This window comes from Tympanuchus pallidicinctus, unplaced genomic scaffold (assembly GCF_026119805.1).
Source record: "Tympanuchus pallidicinctus isolate F22 unplaced genomic scaffold, pur_lepc_1.0 scaffold16, whole genome shotgun sequence".
In the NCBI taxonomy this organism is placed as follows: Eukaryota; Metazoa; Chordata; class Aves; order Galliformes; family Phasianidae; genus Tympanuchus; species Tympanuchus pallidicinctus.
Genome location: NW_026294679.1, coordinates 27,650,412 through 27,669,889, shown reverse-complemented (window position 1 = coordinate 27,669,889; position 19,478 = coordinate 27,650,412). Strand labels below are relative to the sequence as shown.

General features: G+C 35.9%; 1 protein-coding gene across 4 annotated transcripts in view; it reads left to right on the top strand.

The window, feature by feature from the left end:
• BICC1 (BicC family RNA binding protein 1) overlaps window positions 1–19,478 on the top strand; it is a 95,656-nt gene that overhangs the window by 68,206 nt on the left and 7,972 nt on the right. For all 4 annotated transcript variants that reach the window (XM_052677176.1, XM_052677177.1, XM_052677180.1 and 1 more), the window contains 15 exons: window positions 1,409–1,488; window positions 2,634–2,792; window positions 3,908–3,961; window positions 4,867–5,061; window positions 5,930–6,181; window positions 8,710–8,841; window positions 9,895–10,081; window positions 11,030–11,188; window positions 11,549–11,745; window positions 12,032–12,173; window positions 13,125–13,281; window positions 14,630–14,792; window positions 15,828–15,867; window positions 16,538–16,692; window positions 18,479–18,632. In XM_052677176.1, the coding sequence (XP_052533136.1) occupies window positions 1,409–1,488; window positions 2,634–2,792; window positions 3,908–3,961; window positions 4,867–5,061; window positions 5,930–6,181; window positions 8,710–8,841; window positions 9,895–10,081; window positions 11,030–11,188; window positions 11,549–11,745; window positions 12,032–12,173; window positions 13,125–13,281; window positions 14,630–14,792; window positions 15,828–15,867; window positions 16,538–16,692; window positions 18,479–18,632 (2,226 nt within the window). The remainder of the gene's footprint in view (window positions 1–1,408; window positions 1,489–2,633; window positions 2,793–3,907; window positions 3,962–4,866; window positions 5,062–5,929; window positions 6,182–8,709; window positions 8,842–9,894; window positions 10,082–11,029; window positions 11,189–11,548; window positions 11,746–12,031; window positions 12,174–13,124; window positions 13,282–14,629; window positions 14,793–15,827; window positions 15,868–16,537; window positions 16,693–18,478; window positions 18,633–19,478) is intronic.

Sequence of the window (19,478 nt, the reverse complement as noted above, 5' to 3'; positions counted from 1 at the left end):
GGCAGTGAATCTGCTGTTCCTTCAACATTTGTGTTCCCAGCTGAATGCGTTCAAACTTCCCAGTGCTGAAACACTGGGGTTTTTTTTACTATTGGAAAAAGAGCATCCAAGCATGACTTAAACATAATCACTTTTCAACTGAGCACAACAGGTTGACAATTTTAAGTTGTATTATTTGGCATTTATGTACCAGTGAAATATTTCTGTTCTGAGATGATGACAAAAGCAGATGTGTTGTACTACACTATTTTCTCCTGCCACTGAAAGCACGTTTACTGTTGTGAATGAAGATGTTTATACCAGTTTAGCATAATGAATTAGACAAATTTAGCATTAATTAGCCAGAAGAAGATGTAGGGTTTTTTGAGGAGAACAGTTCATTCCACACCAGGACTAAAAGCACTTTTCCTGCGAATTTATTCCAGTATTAGGGAAAGAGAAACGTGCCTAGCATCACTTGCAGGATCAAGTCTGTTTCTGAGACTGAAAAATTTGGGTGGTGGTGTTTGCTTCATGTTTTGAGAGTAATTTTAGGTTGCGGTATGTTATGGTACTTTATGCTTCTGGGCACCAGGTGGTGCTGCTAACCCATCTAATGTGTGATTTTCACACTTCAGTGTGTATGATGCTTAACTTAAGTGATACTCTGCCTGTTAGCTCAGCAGAACAGAATAGGCTTCTTAAGGACAATGGCTTGAAAACCATAATGCAAATTATTTGTTTGTAGATCCACAATTTTACATCTCACGGGGCAGAAGCTTCAATTAGCTGGTGATAGCTTTGGCTATCTAGTTTAACGGTGAATGAAAACACTTTGAAGAGTTGATTTTATTTATGATTTAGTGGTACTATTTAAATTTGATTTGGTAAATTCAATTAGAAAGCTGCTTCTATTGGAGGCAGCTTCATTATTAATGCCAGTTTAAGACAGCAGAAGATATTTCTAGAAACGAAATAATGAAATGATGCTGAGGGTTGGGTGGTGTCAGTTCCTCCTCAGATGTGTTCTGTGTCAAAAGCTCGACTGAGGCAGGCTAAAAGCTTTCTCTTTGCCCTCAATCTTTTTTTTAAAATGTGGTTTCTTAGCTAGATAACTGTATCACAGGCATTATTTTTAATACTGAGAAAACACATCTGGCATGTAATTTGTGTTTATTTTAAGTAGGTTACAGTGTGTAATAAACTCATTGGGTAATCCTGAACTCCTAACTGAGTGGATTGAATAATATATTTGATTTTTAACTGAAGGCTGACGGTACAGTTGATCAATAAACGACAGAAAGTGGGTAAGAATAATCTTGAAGGCTTTAAAAATGTTTTTTTCAAGACTGTTATTCTCTAACTGGTGACAAAAGTTTGAGAGATATTGGTTTTCTTTCTTTCTTAAAGGTATTTATTTATTTTATAGATCCTCATATTAAAGTCTCTGGAAAAAAGGAAAATGTTAAAGAAGCTAAAGAGAAAATCATGTCAGTCCTGGACACAAAAGTAAGAAAGAATTTACTTTCAGATCTTAATCTTCTAATTCTGTTGTGAAATTGCTTTTTTTTTTTTTAATGTCCTTATGTAAATAGAAAAAAAAAAAGCTCTTCTAGATGTAGACTTGTGATGTATACAAAAGAAAGAGGGCATGCAACAGGAACGTGCTTAGATAAAGCATTTCTGCATATCTGAACTCTCTAGAAATAATATTCCCAGCCATATGACCATGCCTAGTTTCTTCATTGGTTTGTTTTCTTATCTCGAAGATCTGAAATACTGCCTCATTGCAAACAGTAGATTGTGGCCACTTCAGTAAATGTAAAATTCTGTGAAGATCTTCATTGAAACCCTTTATCTCTGTCTTTTGGCTTTTGGGAAATGTCTGTACATATGCAGTTTTACATATTTCATATCCTGTTCCTCCTGTTTCACAGTTCTTTGACTTCTGAAAGCATATGGCTGTTTATCCACGGGTGTCTTGTACCAAAAGACATAATTGCATTCTTGTGCTGAAGATTCAAAGTGCTAGTAGATGTACTAGTTCATATTCTCAAACATATCCGTACCAATCTGTCTGAAGTTGAAAATGTGTATCAATTAATTTTAAGAGCACTTAAGTGGTTCTAGTTTTAACCATTATGTTCCTGTACTCTGAACAGAATTTTTAACGTCTACAATCTGGCCAAGAGTTTTTGTACTTCTATCAGATTTTAATTTCATCTATTAACAAATTTTTCATGTAAATGTGTGGAGCTTCTGCCAACTTTTGTTGTATACCAACTTTTCATTCTCTTACACAGCCAGCCAGAAGGAGTTCTCCAGTGATAAGCAGCATTTTTCTTTAATAACTGTGAACATTAGTAGCAACTGTTAACTATTAAGAAAGGCTCTAGACAATGTTTGTGCATTTAAAAAATGATGTACCAGAAAAAGGTTTGTATTTTGAAAGTCTAACTTCATCTCCATGTTATTTCTGTATTAGAAAATATTAATGACTGTGGTCCGTATTAAAGTGTCTCATCTGAGTAGAAGATGAGCCATTACAAAAATGCTTTGAAAAGCAGTTTTCAGTGTCATTCTTTTAGTTCCAATGCTATAAAATACTCAGGTTCTGCTCTTAACATATCTAATCATGGGTGCTTCATTTCCAGAGCAACCGGGTAACCTTGAAGATGGATGTTTCTCATACAGAACATTCTCATGTGATAGGTAAAGGTGGCAATAATATTAAAAAGGTGATGGAGGAAACAGGATGCCATATCCATTTTCCAGACTCAAATAGGAATAATCAAGCAGAAAAAAGCAACCAAGTATGTATAATTCTAATTTAACTACTAAATTTTAGCTAATTTGTATTGTAGATTTCTCAAATATATTAGAATCATAGAATGGTTTGGGTTGGAAGAGATCTTAAAGCCCATCCAGTTCCAGTTTCCCTGTTAAGGTGGAGACAACTTTCACTAGGTCTGGTTGCCCAAAGCTCAGTTCAGCCTGACCTTGAATGCTTCCAAGGATGGAGCACATGGGATATCTACAGCTTCTCTGGGCAAATATTTATATCAATATGAAACAGTTCTGAACTCTTCTCCAATTGTCTTTTTTTTCTGAAGAGGAGTGGAATTCAAGTTCAGAGAATTAAGTATTTGTTGCTTACATTGTAGAAAGCACAGGAGTTCCTAAAAGAAAGCTTTATGAACAGAACAATTTGTGATGCTTCATGAATCTTTTTTTTTTTTTTAAAGCTAAAATTACTTAGAGCATACAGAAGTTAGCAAATTAGTGTGAGCAAATTAGTTCTACCAAAGCAGCACTATGAAAAACAAAGCCTTTTTTTTTTTTTTTTTTTTAAACTCTTCATTGAATCATGGATAACTTATTGTTAGTTCTGACTCATGTTATGTTTTTGAAAACCAGAGTTGGTGCATAGCTGACAAATACAAACATTCTATTATAAGTTTAGTTTCAGAAGGATAAACCATTGCATCTGTTTTGGATGTCTCCTGTAATGCTAACCATTAGTGAAACGCTTGCCTTCTCATCTTGCATCTTGGTGTTTAGAGTCTCTCTTGGACATCCTAGTGGCTTTTCATCAGAACACAGCAATTTTGAAACATTCAAGAAAACATACTTAGGAGCTTTGAGCACATGAAGTAGTATTTCCATTATTCAATCCAAACAACTTTACTGATCAATTGATAAACTTCTAGTTGCTGAAGTGTGCGTAACCTAAGATGCTGCAATATTCATAGGTAGATCTCTTCTTTAAATTGGATTAAATTTTCAGCTATGGTTTAGACAACAGTTGGAATGTTACTGGCTGTCACTTCAGTGTTGATTTTCAAAGAAAGCTTAGGTATTTTAATAAATTTTCCAATGCCTCACTTGAAAATGTAATGCTGTGTTGACTATTTTCTTACCCTTTCAGGTGTCTATAGCAGGACAGCCAGCTGGAGTGGAGTCTGCAAGAGTTAGAATTCGGGTAATAGCCTTTTTCAGCATAATGCTCCCCTGAGAACACCTTGAAGGAAAACATTGCTGTGCAGATCCTCATAGTTGTTTGGCTCTGTCTTCTGACAGCAGAAATACAGAATGAACAAGTGTATCCATGAGTAATATACGAAAAGTATCATATAGATTTTACTAGAATGTGAATCAGTTTCTAACTAGCTTGAGGAAAACACTGAACACAGTCTACAGTATAAGCAAGAAGTAAAGTATCCCATACTGCGCTTAAAATTGCATCTTCATTTATGCTCCATAGTTGATCTGTAGAAGCTCAGGCATCCTGTGTGAATATAATTTAAAAGGCAGCCATTACTGTTGTTATGTATATGGAAATGATAACATTGTAGTGGAATTTGGCTCCATTCTCCACTCATAGCACTTCCTGTCTTCCCTTCCTTGTTTTGATTTGCATGCATCATAGCATAGGTAACAAATCTAATAAATTAAAAATGTGGGTCTTCGACTTCAAAGACATGAAGCCAATGTTATGTAGCTTTGTACCTGATTTAAGAGCCTCTATCTGGGACCGAGCAGAAGCTTCTCTATGAATGTTTGCAAATAATGACTTCTGTTAGCAGTGTGGATAAATATGGGTAATTAAACTATGGCTTTACGATTGCCACATAATTGCAAAAGTTCCTATTATTTTTGAACAAACAAAGAGAACTGCTGTCTAAAACAAACAAAAAAATAGCAACATAAAACGTGCTTCCTTGGAAAAGAAATGCCTTTTTAACTCAAGATCGTATCTTCCCAAATGAACAAAATTATATATTAGTTCAGTTATAACTGATCAATATGTTCTAATTCATGAATAAAGTTATGGTAATTTTATTGAGCATGACTTAGATTTTCAGTATTTTCTGTTTAATGTTCTAGGAGCTGCTTCCATTGGTACTCATGTTTGAATTGCCTATTGCTGGAATTCTGCAACCAATCCCTGATCCTAATTCTCACACAATTCAGCATATATCTCAGACATACAACATTTCAGTTTCCTTTAAACAACGCTCTCGAATGTATGGTGCTACAGTCATTGTCAGAGGGTCACAAAATAATACTAGTGCTGTGAAGGTAACGTCATCTGAAGGAGATTTCTGCATATTGTACATATGTTTGTAACCTCGATATCTAAGTATTATGTTAACATTAAATCCTTCCCCATCCATACATGCGATGGCAAAATCACTTCTGAAATCTTAGTACTAATTCTCAAAAAACTTGAAGTGGTGTAGATAAAGCGTAAAAATGTGGAAATTTTAAGTTTAAAAGCTCAGCACAACATCAAGTTATTTATATTTTTTGTTTCTGTTATATACCTCTTTAGGTTTGCAGCAGTTCTGGAATGTGTCATAATCCTACCCACATCTTAAATAAAAGCATTAGTAGAAAGTCTTTCATGCTTCAATTTTCTCAATGTGCAGTCAAATATTTAACTTTGAAATGTGCCTTAATGGTTCGTCAGAGTTGTCTTGCTAATCTTGGGTTGTGAGATGTGAATTTAACAGAGAAATTAGGCTCACTACCATGAGCCTATCTATTGTAATGAAGTTGAGAAACTTTTGCTAATGACTGGCAGCGTGGCAGATAAATAGTGTCTCATATGGGTGTATCTCAAGCCCCGGAGAATAACTGAGGCCAAAACTGAAAGATAAATTTTGCAAGTGTACCTACCCAATAAAGTCTCAATTGAGTTTCTTTTTGCTGTGTTTGTGGCCCAGGAGTTTTGCTGAGATCAGACAGTTTGATGTCTTAATATGTGTCTTCAGTGATGACGGTTAAACTTTCCTTTTTGTCTTAAGATGGAAATAGTGAAGTTTCTTACAAATCAATTGAGTTTGTCATCAAACCAAATTTATCTTGAATGCCAAGTGCAGTCTGATGCAACTTTTTGTTTTCCTACAAGCACTGTATCATCAGCTTCTTGTGTTTGCCCCTGCAGGAAGGAACAGCCATGCTTCTAGAACACCTAGCTGGGAGCTTGGCTTCAGCAATCCCTGTGAGCACGCAATTAGACATTGCAGCACAGCATCATCTCTTTATGATGGGTCGAAATGGCAGTAACATCAAACATATCATGCAGAGGACTGGTGCTCAGATCCATTTCCCTGACCCTAGTAACCCACAGAAGAAATCTACTGTCTACCTCCAGGGCACAATTGAGTCTGTCTGTCTTGCCAGACAATATCTCATGGTAAATACTTTCAGTAAAACTTCCTTATAAAAATGCTAAATAATGGAAAATGTACCCTTTCCACATTGGTCCAATGTAAGTCAATTTTAGAGAAGTGTTATGACATTGCAAAATGCTAAATCAGCTGAATGTTCTAATTTTGTCAGTGTTTTGTGTGTGTTTGTAGTTACTCAAAATTCTTGTGATCTGTGGTAGCATGATGTGAAAAAAGGCTGTGGCAGTATTAATGCAGCATAAGCAATTTGTATTTATGGTAACAGTGTGCTCCTGAGTGGAAGGCAGACTGGAAGGGAGAAGTTATTGCTATGTGCTGTCATCTTCTGCTTGTCTTATTTAGTCAATTGAAAGGCTGAGGGAAGAAGCAGCTAACCAGATAAAATCTTAACTCCAATTCCTAAATTAGTAAATCTGTGTTTTTCAGCCTCAGATATAAACATTTGAATTTGTCAATTGTATTTATAACTAAACAGGTGTAATCGTTCTGAGCTTCATTTGAAGTACTATTTTCTTGTTTCTCCTCTGACATAGTTCAGTGTTTTCTGTGTTCTGGAGCAATTTTCTGCGAGGTGGAACTGCATGCTGGCCTTCTTCCCATGGTCACGTTTGTTCCTGGCTCTTTCCAGCTGTTCTGGTTCATCCAGAATAATGGTTGATGTTTCACAGTCAGGCTGTAGAAGTGTCCTATAGAAGGGGGAATGTGATATTAAAAAAATAAATAAATAAAGGTCAAGTATTTTGTTTTAATTTTTCAGGGATCTTATAACTAGAAGAACCTAGACACTTATACCAAGAAAAGAAACGCTGTAAATGTTTGCAGAGTTGACAGTTTGCCTTTAATGTGTGCCTTTGTTTATGACATACGTAGTGTAGCAGTGCTACTTCAGAAGTTGCTTAATAGTATGTCTGAATGGAAACTAATACTAGCTAGAAACTAATATCATTGATAAGGCTATCTAATGTGGAAAGTGTGAGTATACATGTTGCTAGTCTCAGTTTCTAATCATCTATGTATTGTTTGCAGAGAAATATTCATCATGTTGATTAAGGCAATGGTCATAGTAGTGATGAAGGCCAACTGTAAAAGGAAGAAAGATGCAGTGATTTTTAACTAATAGACTGAGTGAGAGGGGTCTTGATAAAGTATTCTTGCTCTGTCTTTCTCTCATCTCTAAACCCCTGGTTTTGTGTGTTTTTATAATTGCTAAAAAAGTAGACTTTATCCATTATGCATATAATGTTTTGGACTGTATTGTATTTAATTATGATGATAGTGATAATTCCTGTGCTCTAAACACAGGAGGAAAACAAAAGTCCAGCCATTTACATTCATAAAACCTGACATTCCAATTTCCAAGTTTCCATTTTCCCTTTTTGTCTTACCTTTCAGTTGCAGTTTTGTTCAGCGGGCATTTGATTAGGCCTTGTGATATTACTTTCTGTAGCTTTTTAATGGGAACTTGGATTATTGGCTTCAGTGTGTTTTCTTTAGATTAACTTCGTGATCGTTCTTGTTAGCCAAGTTTACTTAGTGAAGCTATATCAGTCTTTCTAAAGTCAAAATAATCAAGAGAATTTGCTTTAATTTAAAATTATGTTATGGAAGTATTCTATAGTTAGAAGTGGTACTGTGAGAAGATATGCATAAAAATTAAATACTGAGCTAGAGATGTGAAGGATATGCCAATTTGTAACTTCTGTTCCGAAGCAAAAGGAGGAAACTAAGAAAGTGATCATATTTAGTCAAATGTCTGTTTTCTTACTCACCTTTTTCCTGGTACTTGTGGTATGATATTTACTTTACTTTGAATCCAAATTCCCACTAAGTGGGACTTGTCTTGTACTCATATGGTTATTTATGAGCAACCTAATAACCCCTAGATACCTTGAGAAGGCTGTGGTGGGTTTATCTGTTTTATGGTTTTGGTTGGTTGTTCTTTAGGGTTTGTTGCTTTTGAGTATTTTTTTCAGTTATTTTTAGTTTGAAGCTTAATATTTGAAATGTTTCAGTGATGTCATTTCTATTAGTGGAAAGTCCTGATGTAACTATGGAGTATAGGAAAAGGGAAGTAGAAATTGAGCATTAGATCACAGCGACTTGTGGAGACAATTTTTTAGAGTTTTCCCTTATTCCAAGCTGAGCTTAATGTGGAGTTAATGTGGATGCTTCTGACAGCATCTTTTTCTGATTTGATATGCAATAATCATTTCTGAATTTGCATCCTCTAGATACTCTTAATTTAGCTAGGTAGGTGATGTGGGGCATATATGCACTGACTTTGATGTCAAAATATTCAACAAATCATTTCATCTCTACACCACCAAACCGTTCGTTTAGAATCCAACAGTAAAAAGCTACAGTTACATTCTCGTTGGCAATAAAGTGGCTTTACTTAAAACTTCATCCTTACTATTTTTTCTGGGCTTATTACATCCTTATGCATATGCATGCAGTCAATATGTATTTCACTTCACTGCTAACATTAATGTGAGGAAAGCATGTGTTTAAATTCTTGCATCTATCTTTTCAGGGTTGCCTTCCTCTTGTGCTCATGTTTGATATGAAGGAAGAAATTGAAGTAGAACCACAATTTATAACGCAGCTAATGGAGCAGTTAGACGTCTTCATAAGCATTAAGCCGAAGCCAAAGCAACCAAGCAAGGTTGGTAAAAAGCTCATGTATTCATTCTAGGCATTCATGCTAGCTTTTCAGAGCTGGTGAGTTGATGTGTGTGCCCTTCCTTCCTGACTTAATGGATCATAAACTTGTAAAATGTGTGTATTTTCTGTTTGAAATATCAATTTAAATGTTGTAATATTCTCCTTTATGGTGATTTCACTTATTCGTTAAATATTTGGTGATACAGTAACTAGACTTTATATAGGAATACTGAGGGGAAAAAATAAGAGGGAAATATTAGATCTGATTAGACCCATTCTTAGTTTTAAAGAAAATCCTCGAATCATGTATCTCCCACAATTGCAGAGTTCCTTAGCAATCAGATTTAAGTTGAAGGGAAAAAAAGCAACAAAGAATTACAAAATATTTCTGAGAATTGATATTTGTTGTTAAAATACTCAGGAAAATGTGAGTAGGAAGTACTCAGTTATCTATACCATTATACATATTGTTGTAACAAACAGAATCATCAAAGTAGCGTTGGCTACTCTTATCGGTTCAGCATCTCTGTGTAGGGATATGTACAGTTCATACAAAGAAACAGTGTGAGGAAAATGTACAGGGAACAAATAATTACTTTCTTCACTAATTTTTCAGGTGTTACCTGTGCCTTTTTTCAGACAGCTAGGAATTTGGTTGCTTTTGTATAAAGTTTTGTCTACTTTGGCATATAGTACCCTGATAAAAGAGTGTAAGACTTAAATTATTGGAGCACTTTTCTAGATCTTGGGGCACTTCAGATTTGGTATGTCCAATACCACTAAAGTTCAGTAATAACCTGTTTTTAATAATAAGCCATGATAACCAGTGATAGAAAATATGTTCATCATTTTTGCTTTGTACAATTCATACAAAATTCCTAACCTAACCACTGAATTTAAGTAATTGCTAATGGCTGTTTTCTCACACTAACTGCTATGTTACTGTTAGGGGAGATTTAAGAGTTGTGTGTGTTGCAGACATGTTATGTAGCTGTTTGTTACTGGTTTTCCTCTTGTTTCCTTTTGTTTTGCTCCTGTCTGTCTTTAACTCCAGTCTGTGATTGTAAAAAGTGTTGAACGAAATGCCTTAAATATGTATGAGGCACGGAAATGTCTTCTGGGACTCGAAAGCAGTGGAGTCACCATAGCATCAAATGCCTCTACTGTCTCATGTCCCGTTGGTCTGTCTTGTCCTGGTTTGGATATCTTGTCTTCAGCAGGACTAGGACTCACTGGACTTGGTATGTATTTTACTTTATTAATGTATCTTGGTTTAGTTAAGTGAAGCACAGGCTCTTACTTTAGATCTTCCTTACCAGTATGAAGTATAGGACAGAAATATCCAGGTTTCCTATCTGATAGAATTTCATAGAAGGAATGGGTAGTCCAGACTGAAATTACTTTCTCTTTTTCAAGCTCTGCAAAGACCCAATTACCAAACAAGTACAGAACTGAACTACTCAACGAGAATCTAGTGACCAATTTCATGGCACTGGTCCCCAAAATTCAGCATTACCATGCAACTACCCTGCAGTCTGCCATCAGGAGGGCTGTGTGATTCTGTTGATGCCTTTGTCAAGATCACACAGATGCAAATTAATGTTCCATTTGACTGTGATTTTTAACATGGCTCCTGCTGTAATTTTCTTTTCATGCCTGCACCTTGGGTTTTTATTTCATCTCAATATATTTCTGAGCTGACTTAATAGGATTGAAAGCTAGTTTGAGGAAATGTGTTTGGAGGATTATTACTATCAGTATTGGAATCGCAAAAAGGAACTAAATAGCTCTTACTGGGGAAGTGGTGGTTTAGTTCATGAGGTTTTTCAGAAAAAAAAGCTGTTTGAAATGAAAGCAAGGTTATAGAATGCGGTTGCTTATTCTGTAAGTAATGCTTCTGTAAAACAAACTGACAGAAGCAATGGAGGTAATACAAAGGATGGCAAGCCTGAAAAGCAGCTATTTCAGACTGGTGTTACAACACCTTCGTTTCCCAGTTGAAGAATCTCAGTCCTTAAGTGTGTTGTTTGCACCATATTAACGTGAAGCTTAATGTTAAGATCTGTCTATAAAATATATGCTGGTGCTACTTAGGTTGTTTATTGTTTTTATTTTTAATGCTGCTTAAAACTTGCAAGAATGTCTTTTATCAAGTCTTAGCTAAATATTCACACGTGATTTTTTGCCAGGCCTTTTAGGTCCAACAGCACTCTCTGTCAACACCTCAACTACTCCCAATTCTCTGTTGAATGCTCTCAATAGCTCAGTGAGTCCCCTACAGAGTCCGAGTTCAGGCACACCCAGCCCCGCACTGTGGACAACGTCTCTTGCTAACACAAATGCCACAGGTTGGTGGAAGTTAAATGTAGATCAAATTGTTTTGTTGATTGTTCAACAGTAAAGTGTGAGAATAACAGCAGAGTCCAGTCATTTTTAAAGCCTTAATTCCCAAGTTTTACGTTCACACAGATGAATGTGTCGTAATTTGAAGTTATAATTTTGTATAGATTTATAGCACACTGTCACGTACAATGTTTTCATTTGGCGAGTATAATAAACTTGGTTAATTCGCAAAGTGATGATTAAAGTATTATATTTTTGGCATATGGTTCTGAAGGAAACTTTCAAACCTACATAATGATAGGTATTTATTTGAATCATTGAGTTAAGTGAGAAACGTAACTAGAGCATTACCAAATTTCTTTCAGGTTTCTCTGCTATTCCACACCTAATGATACCATCAACTGCTCAAGCAACTTTAACTAGTATTTTGCTGTCTGGAGTACCTAATTATAGTCAGAACACGCCATCTCCACCACCGGGCCTAACTCCTGTTGAAGTCCATGTTAATGGCATGCAGTCAGAGAATAAAAAAGGGTCAGCTTCTTTAAATGGTCATGTGAAGGTAAGGGACGTGATCTCTGGAGAGCTAGATCTGTTTGTAATGAACCTTGTCATTTCTTTATCCCTTCAGACTTTCTTAGACATTAGTAGATTCTGAAGGCTACTAAGTTTCCAAATTGAACAGTAGTGTTTTCAAAATGTTATATGCCCCTTCCTTCTTGAAAAATGAGGCATTCAAATATATTGTTCTCCTATGTCAGAGATGAATCTTTTGGTTTTTTGTACAGACAGGCAAAATTTGCAATATTTTAAGTGTAACAATCACTTCAATTTGACAATTATTTTAGACCACAAATATCAAGTATGCTGCGCTGTCTGCCACTTCACTGGGAGAAAATGTGTTGAACGCAAACCACAGTGATTCAGCAAGACAGACAAGCACTCATGGTGCCTCAGAACAAGTAGCTGCCAAGTCAAATGGTACAGAAGGTAAGATTTTGGCACTTTATTCTTTTGTAGTGTTTGTGCAGCCCATTTGTGTTCATGAAACAAATGTGCAACATCTATAGGTTGTGATACAAATGTACAGTGCTTGTACAATTTTAGAGTTTTGTTTATAGGTGCTTAATTTCATTGCTAAAGATTTATCTGCTGGCTTAAGCAATGTTTTATTTTTCTTTTCAGTGGAAGGAGAGATTTAATGCCTTTGACAGATTTATTCTTGCACAAAATTATGTGTACATCAAACCTAGATGACACTGGCAAGCAGAATTTATTTGCACATTTTATAATAACTTTTCAGTTGATTACTTCAGCTCCTAAAGTGCAGCATAAAGAGCTGTCCTCTAGTTCTTGGAGGGAGGGAATATCAATTCCATTTCAAACTTGTGTAGATTTCTGTAAAGGCCTTGCTCCTCTTGTGAATGCTGATCAGTAAAGGAGATGCTCTTAATGCTTGTGGTCATCTGAAAGGCTGTCTGAATGAAAGATGCATCGGCCAATCAAACAAAAATATTTGCAAAAATTAACTCTAAAGATATTTGAATATTAAGTGGGATGCTTTCATTCCAGTGAAGATTCTATTAGCACCTGACAGGATTTAATAGAACAGGATAACAAATCAAATTCATTTGAAATAACTAGTCACTTCTAATCATCTTTAAAATTGGTTAATATTACTTGGCTTTTACTTAAATAAAGAAAAATAATTACTAGATATAACAGGTACTCTTTTGACACTGATACATAGGTTTGTTGGCTTTTTCTAGTGCATCTGAACTTAAATTTCTGACTGACTTCAAGATGTTATTCTAAAAACTGAGCTTAATTCTGTAAGAAGGAAAGCAGGTTGTGCTTTGTATTCTAGTACGCTTACTAAAGCAATGATCACTACAAGATTTAAGTGGTTTTTTTTAATCATTTTCTTTATTGATCTTGTAGGTTGCAATGATGCTTTTGTAGAAGTGGGCATGCCAAGAAGTCCGTCCCATTCAGCAAATACCAGTGATCTGAAGCAGATGATAAGCTCTTCCAAACAGGCCTGTGCAAAGAGGCAGACAGTTGAATTACTGCAAGGCACCAAAAACTCTCACTTACAGTAAGCTAAAAGTGCAAATGCAGATAAATGGAGCTTTCACCATGCAAAAACACTTAACATGTGTGTTTGTAGGTAGAATGTATGTTTTAGTTGTCAAAGAGGTGCTTGGTTTTTGTAACGTACCCTTCAGTTTGCCTTTTGATTGCAAATTTTGAATGATTTTTGTAGTTCCTAGGAATTTTTTTCTTTAGTTCATACCCATGACAGAGGAGAGGAAAAAGACAGGAAAGATAAATGCTTTTTCTATTCCACAAGAAAGGGCACTCTTTACAGAGAAATTTTCTTTAGATATATTTCTAAAGGATGCTCTTTTGTACTTTGCCTTCCTATTGATTATTTTGAGATCATTTCCTAACTGGAAGGGTTTTCGCTTTTGTTTGTATCTGAGGCTGTTTCCTTGGTAGAAAAAGTACATTTGGGGCATAACAGTGTGTTCTCAAACACTGTTCTCAGTGACTTCTTGTTTGTTTTGTTTAATGACCTAGCAGTGGGAAGGGCCCTTTTTGAGTCATGTGTCTTGGCAATACAGGTTTTGTTCTTAATGAGATGTTTTTAAGTAATGTTAAGTAACTTGTGAGAACTGCTTATCATGACTGTTTAGAGTTATTTTTTCCTTACCTCATTTATTTACACTGTTAAAGCTATAATATATTTCATGAGTTCTGTTCTCACAGTTGAGAAATCCAAGGATTTTTAACTCAGTTGCTTGTATGTTTTGTACTTTATGTTGTGGCTACAGCACTCAAAATTTCTTCAGTTTCTTTCTGGGCTAATCATTTAAAAAGTGATTACATCTCTCTGTTTTGAACTAAGGAAGGAGGAGTGTGTACTTATATAGAGCAGGCACAGAGTAGAGCTGATTTTTAAGTATTTTTCCTTTTTTTAGAAAGAAAGGATTTCAGTCCGAGGTACATTGGCACATAGGATTGCAATGATTGATGCAGAGCTTACGTTAACTTTATTAGTTTTCATAACTTCTCTCTCTATCCTACTACTATCACTGTTAGATGTGCTGAGCTGCTAGCCTGAGCAAGGCTAAATAGCATGAGCCCCTACTATGTAGGGGTTGCATGTGGTGACTCCAGAAAGCTCAAATTTAACTTCATAACCTCATACTTGGTAGCATACGAAGCAGCAATTTGTTTTGTTTCACTGATGGAGAAAGCAGGTATGTATGGTAAAGGAAAGCTGAGACTTGGAAGTATTGTAGAGGATGATGAAATGTTTGCACATTGGCTCGTGTTGAAAATGCCATCCTTCTCAAGGTAAAACTCAGTTATGAAAATCACACCGAATACTTACTGTTAAGGTGAGAAGGCTGGATTTAATACTGACTTTGCTTCCTCAGTACCACCGACCGGTTGCTCTCAGATGCAGAGTTAAGTGCTTCTGAAAGTCCTGTGGCTGACAAAAAGGCTCCTGGAAGTGAGCGGGCCGCAGAGCGAGCAGCAGCTGCCCAGCAGAACTCCGAAAGAGCACGTCTAGCTCAGCCATCATATGTAAATATGCAGGTATGCTCCCCCCAGTAGGCCCAAGTCTACTGCACAATTTGATAATTGCAGAGTGTGTGCACCGCACAATACAAAGGGGGTTTTTGGCTAGCATGCTGACCGCCGGTACTGTTTCATTACAAGTATTTCCCAGATAAGCTCTTCATTCTTTCGAGGTACACGGATGTGGTTGTGTCTGGGTTGATGGTTGGTTTTTAGGTAGTGAAATAATGCTGAGGTACCTGGTCTTGTGAGATTACATGAGATACGATCGCTTAACACAGGAAAACGAGTATGGTTTATGGGAGGCTTCTTTGACTATTGCTTCCCGTGCAATCTTTTTATTTCCCTTAGTTCAGAATGATTTCCAATGAGGTGGTACATTACAGAAGGGTGAAAATGAGGTCATTTTTGTGCTGAAACTGCTACATGATTACTAGTTATTTTCCACATAGTATAGTAAGACCTCTTTGAATAAGTAATTAAATACCCTCGTATGTCTCAAAAACTTAATTTAGTAATCAATCTTGCTTTCTTTGGAATATGAAGAAATAGGAAGAAGAAAGGTTCAGTCTTCAACTCTAAGTCAAGGAAGACAAAGAGGGAGTTAAAACAATGCTTCTATGAATAAATAAAATAATTTCAGCACAAAATAAATTGCATGGGTATATGAATCTACACTTAAACATGTGTGCAAAGTCTTACTACTTCACAACAGTGGAGATGAAAAAAATACAAGATCTCATAAGCAATGTCAACACAGCTCTTTTTCTGTAACTTCAGGCTCATTTACAGGGACATTTATTGAAGTAACCACCCTAGTTCTGTCTTAAGAATACATGTTAAACACTACTTTCACAGAAAGAAATCTGCCTATCTAAATAGTGCTGCAGCCTCACATAGAGATAATTATTTAAAATTTACCTACATTTGTATGAAAGCATTTACATACAGGGGAAACTTTCAGTCATTGGTAATCTGTGAAATAATATAAAAAGTTTTTTAGAAAGATCTATTTAAGAATGATAAACTATCTTCTGCACATTTAATTTTTAGGCATTTGACTATGAACAGAAGAAGCTACTAGCAACCAAAGGTATGTGAATAAACAGTGACTTCTGGGACATTTGAGTCCACCACTGAAATAATTTTCTGAAGGCTCTGTTATGTAACTCCATTTGTAATCAGATTTGAAGATACTGAAACATATTTATTTTTTGTGTTCCAAATATTTTTTAACACCAACATAGTATGAAGTAATCATGGTGTTAAAGAAGTTGCACGTGGGATACAGTGCGAGTACATCCATATACAATTCGACCATGTTTTTTTCAAAAACCTCTCAGCTTTAATTGCTGTAATTGACTTCATTTAAATGAAATTTAAGCATTAGGATGTTTGTCGTATTTGTTAAGTTGATCACTATTTCAGGCATAGATGAAGCTACAGAATTCATAAGGGACATAAAATTTATGGATCTTTTGACCTTGTTTAAAAATAAACTGTATATGCTGGCACTGGAAGAGAAACAGAAACCCTTTTGATACTTTATTTATTTATTTATTTATTACTTTCTTGCAACCCAATGGGATTTACTCCTAACAGAGTAAACTGCCCTCAGGAGGGGTACAATTCAATCTGTAGCAAATGGAAGAGTTAAAATGACTGTTTGGTATGTTGAAGTCGTAGCATACATGACTTCAGTATTATCATCTCATCACCTTTATTAAGGTTGAGGTTTGCTGGTTTGTCTCTTCATTTTTCAGCTATGTTAAAGAAGCCGGTTGTAACAGAAGTGAGAACTCCAACAAATACCTGGAGCGGGTTGGGCTTCTCTAAATCTATGCCTGCAGAAACAATCAAAGAACTAAGAAGAGCTAATCATGTATCATATAAGCCATCTATGACAACTACCTATGAGGTACATAAAGACCACAGTGTAATGGAAGTGTATTTCTAGTGAATGGTGGTGATAGATGTTAATTTTGGGAAAAAGTCTGTAACTTCAAAAAAAAAAAGTTACACTTTTTTGCTTTTATGTGCACTTGCTTGCTGTGCCCATTTCCCTGCTTCCTTTTTCTTTATTTTTAACCCACCTTTATAAAATGTAAGCAACGTGTTTCTTCCATGAAACTTTGGACAACTTTTCTGTAGGATGTACCTATCTTTTAAGTCAAATAAGATATTTAATGATAGGAGGAAGGGTACTGTGCTGTTCCCCTCTTGATAAGAACTTTGTGTGGCTTTCAACTATGTGTAATAGATTTGGAGGTTTGTATTGAGTTTGCAGCAATAGCTTTGTGAGAGAGAAAAAGCAAATGAATTCTGTAACTTTATTTAACGTTGTTTTTATACTAATGGAGATGAGCTGGGGATTTTCACCCCAGCTACTAAAGGTCTCTAAGGCTCTCTAAGCAAAGATGTTCTAAGAATGTTCTGTGTTTTAGTTACTGGGAGTCTGCCTGTGTACAAACCATAGACTTAGCTCCTTCCAGTGAAACGTAAGGATTCCTGTCGTCCTTGTTTTCTATGAGCTATTGTGGAAGCATGGGGAAAAATATATATCTTGGATTCTTTGCTTCTTGCTTCCACTTAGCAGTCTTCAATGCCATTAGTGTCAGAGGCTCTACTGCCACCCTTCCTCCCTTACACATGTGTTTTTGATGTGAACTGTGTGGGATACACTGAGGGCCCAGTCTTTGAACAGATGTGGTGTTGGTATTACAGTCTACTGTCTGGAAAGTTAATTTGCGAAATAACCTCACTGAACATTTAAACTTCACTGTGATACATTAACGAACATTCAGTTTTCCAGAAAAACTGACTGACATCTTTTTTGCCTTAAAACTTTTAACCATAACTATGATCAAACACATTACAGAAGCCCAGTCTCTTGTTTGTTTGGAAGACTTGGAGTAAATCCATTCTGTTCTTCAATTGTCAAATTTTACTAGCCTTAGTTCACACCTTCCTGATTTTGCCATAGACAAGGAGCTTCTGCTTTTTTTCACCAGTGGTGTTGATATTTTTCTCTGAGCAGTACAGAAGTTGCTTAACTCTCAAGTTGTGCTTTTCAGTTAGAATTTATATGGAATTAAATTGTTCACTTAATTCTGTATTCAGTTCATGCAAGTGCGGTATCACCCTAATTTGGGGGATATGTTCATCCTAATTCCATAATTAACTGCAGCTTCTCAGGGAATGTAAGCAATTGGGAGCACTGTCTAGCAGTGCTGATGAGAGTTGATAATGGTCTTTACAGAAATATGAGAATCTATTTAAAAAAAAATTCTCAAACTTGCAGAATTGTTGCTACGCAACATAGTTGTCAAGTAGTGTATAATGGATCCACTTCTCTGCAACTCATGGCCTGTTTGCCATGAAGGGATGCAGTATACAGACTGCTTTGTCTACAACTTGTGTGGGAATGTGATACCATGCAACCTTTGGAAACAAACTTAGAAACACTGGGGAATTGATTTTGAAGTGTGGTCTCTAAACTTCTGTTTGAAATCCTTAAACCACGTTTGTTTTAAACACCTGCTGTTTTTGTGTCCAGTTTACAATTATTTTCCAATTGATCAACTGCCAAGAAGATGCTTAAAAGTATTAAAGCTGTTTTTTTTAACTGAACTGCTGCAAAGAAAACATTTGAATCACAATTAAACTTCTGTTTTCTGCCCAAATTTTCTTTCTGTGACATGCAGGGTTCATCAATGTCTCTCTCACGATCCAACAGTCGGGAGCACCTGGGAACTGGCAGTGAATCTGATAACTGGAGAGATCGTAATGGCCTTGGACCCACAGCTCATGAATTTGTCTCCTCAATTGCCAGCCCCAAGAGGAAACAAAATAAATCAGGTTAATAATATCCTAAGATCTGATCATTATTATTTTAAAATCTAATCGATACCAGTAAATATTTATTCTAATATTTGTATTTCCTGACTACATCACTGGGGATTCACATTACTGTTGCTTGTAAAATGAAGTAATTAACTTAAGGCTTTTTTCTGTTGTTGTTTTACAAATTGGAAAGTGAAAGCATATGTAAGATTGTGTTACATAATATACAAGTAATGGTCCAAAAGGAAAACCTTTGAGGAAATTTTTTAAATTCAAGACATTCTTGCTAAAAGTTCTTTGCTGTCTTGGCTTTTTCAAGGCGTACAGCCTTAATAAGAGTTTATTTCTAGACTACCATCGTTCCGCTGTTATCAGTGCAGCAACAGCCAGACTTCTACTAGGCTATCTGCTAGCTGGTGCAGCAACTATAAGCTGTGCTAATGCTGAATTTTAAAGCATTCTCTTTATGGTGATAAAAATAAATAATGTTATGTGTTTGGCTAGGCCTAGCCCATGGCTTTAAACTCTCACGCCTTTGGTTGCAGGCTGTAAGGGTTTTAATTCCTTCTTTTAAAAAGAAGTTTAAAGCTTACAGACCACAATTTTACTTCATCCACATTGTTTGAAACTTCATTTCCTTTTTCAGTAACTTAATATATGCCTTTCTGAAAGACAGCAAAAAAAGGGAATAGAGAATATGGGACAGTACTGTCCGATGGCATTGTGGCTGCTTTTATGCTCTGTTCTTACAAAGGTGAATAAAACCTAAATCCCAGACTAATTGCAAGGTACGCAGATAAGAATAATACAGTTGGACATCATAAGATTGAGTAGTTTCAATTTGAGTAATTACTCATGGTT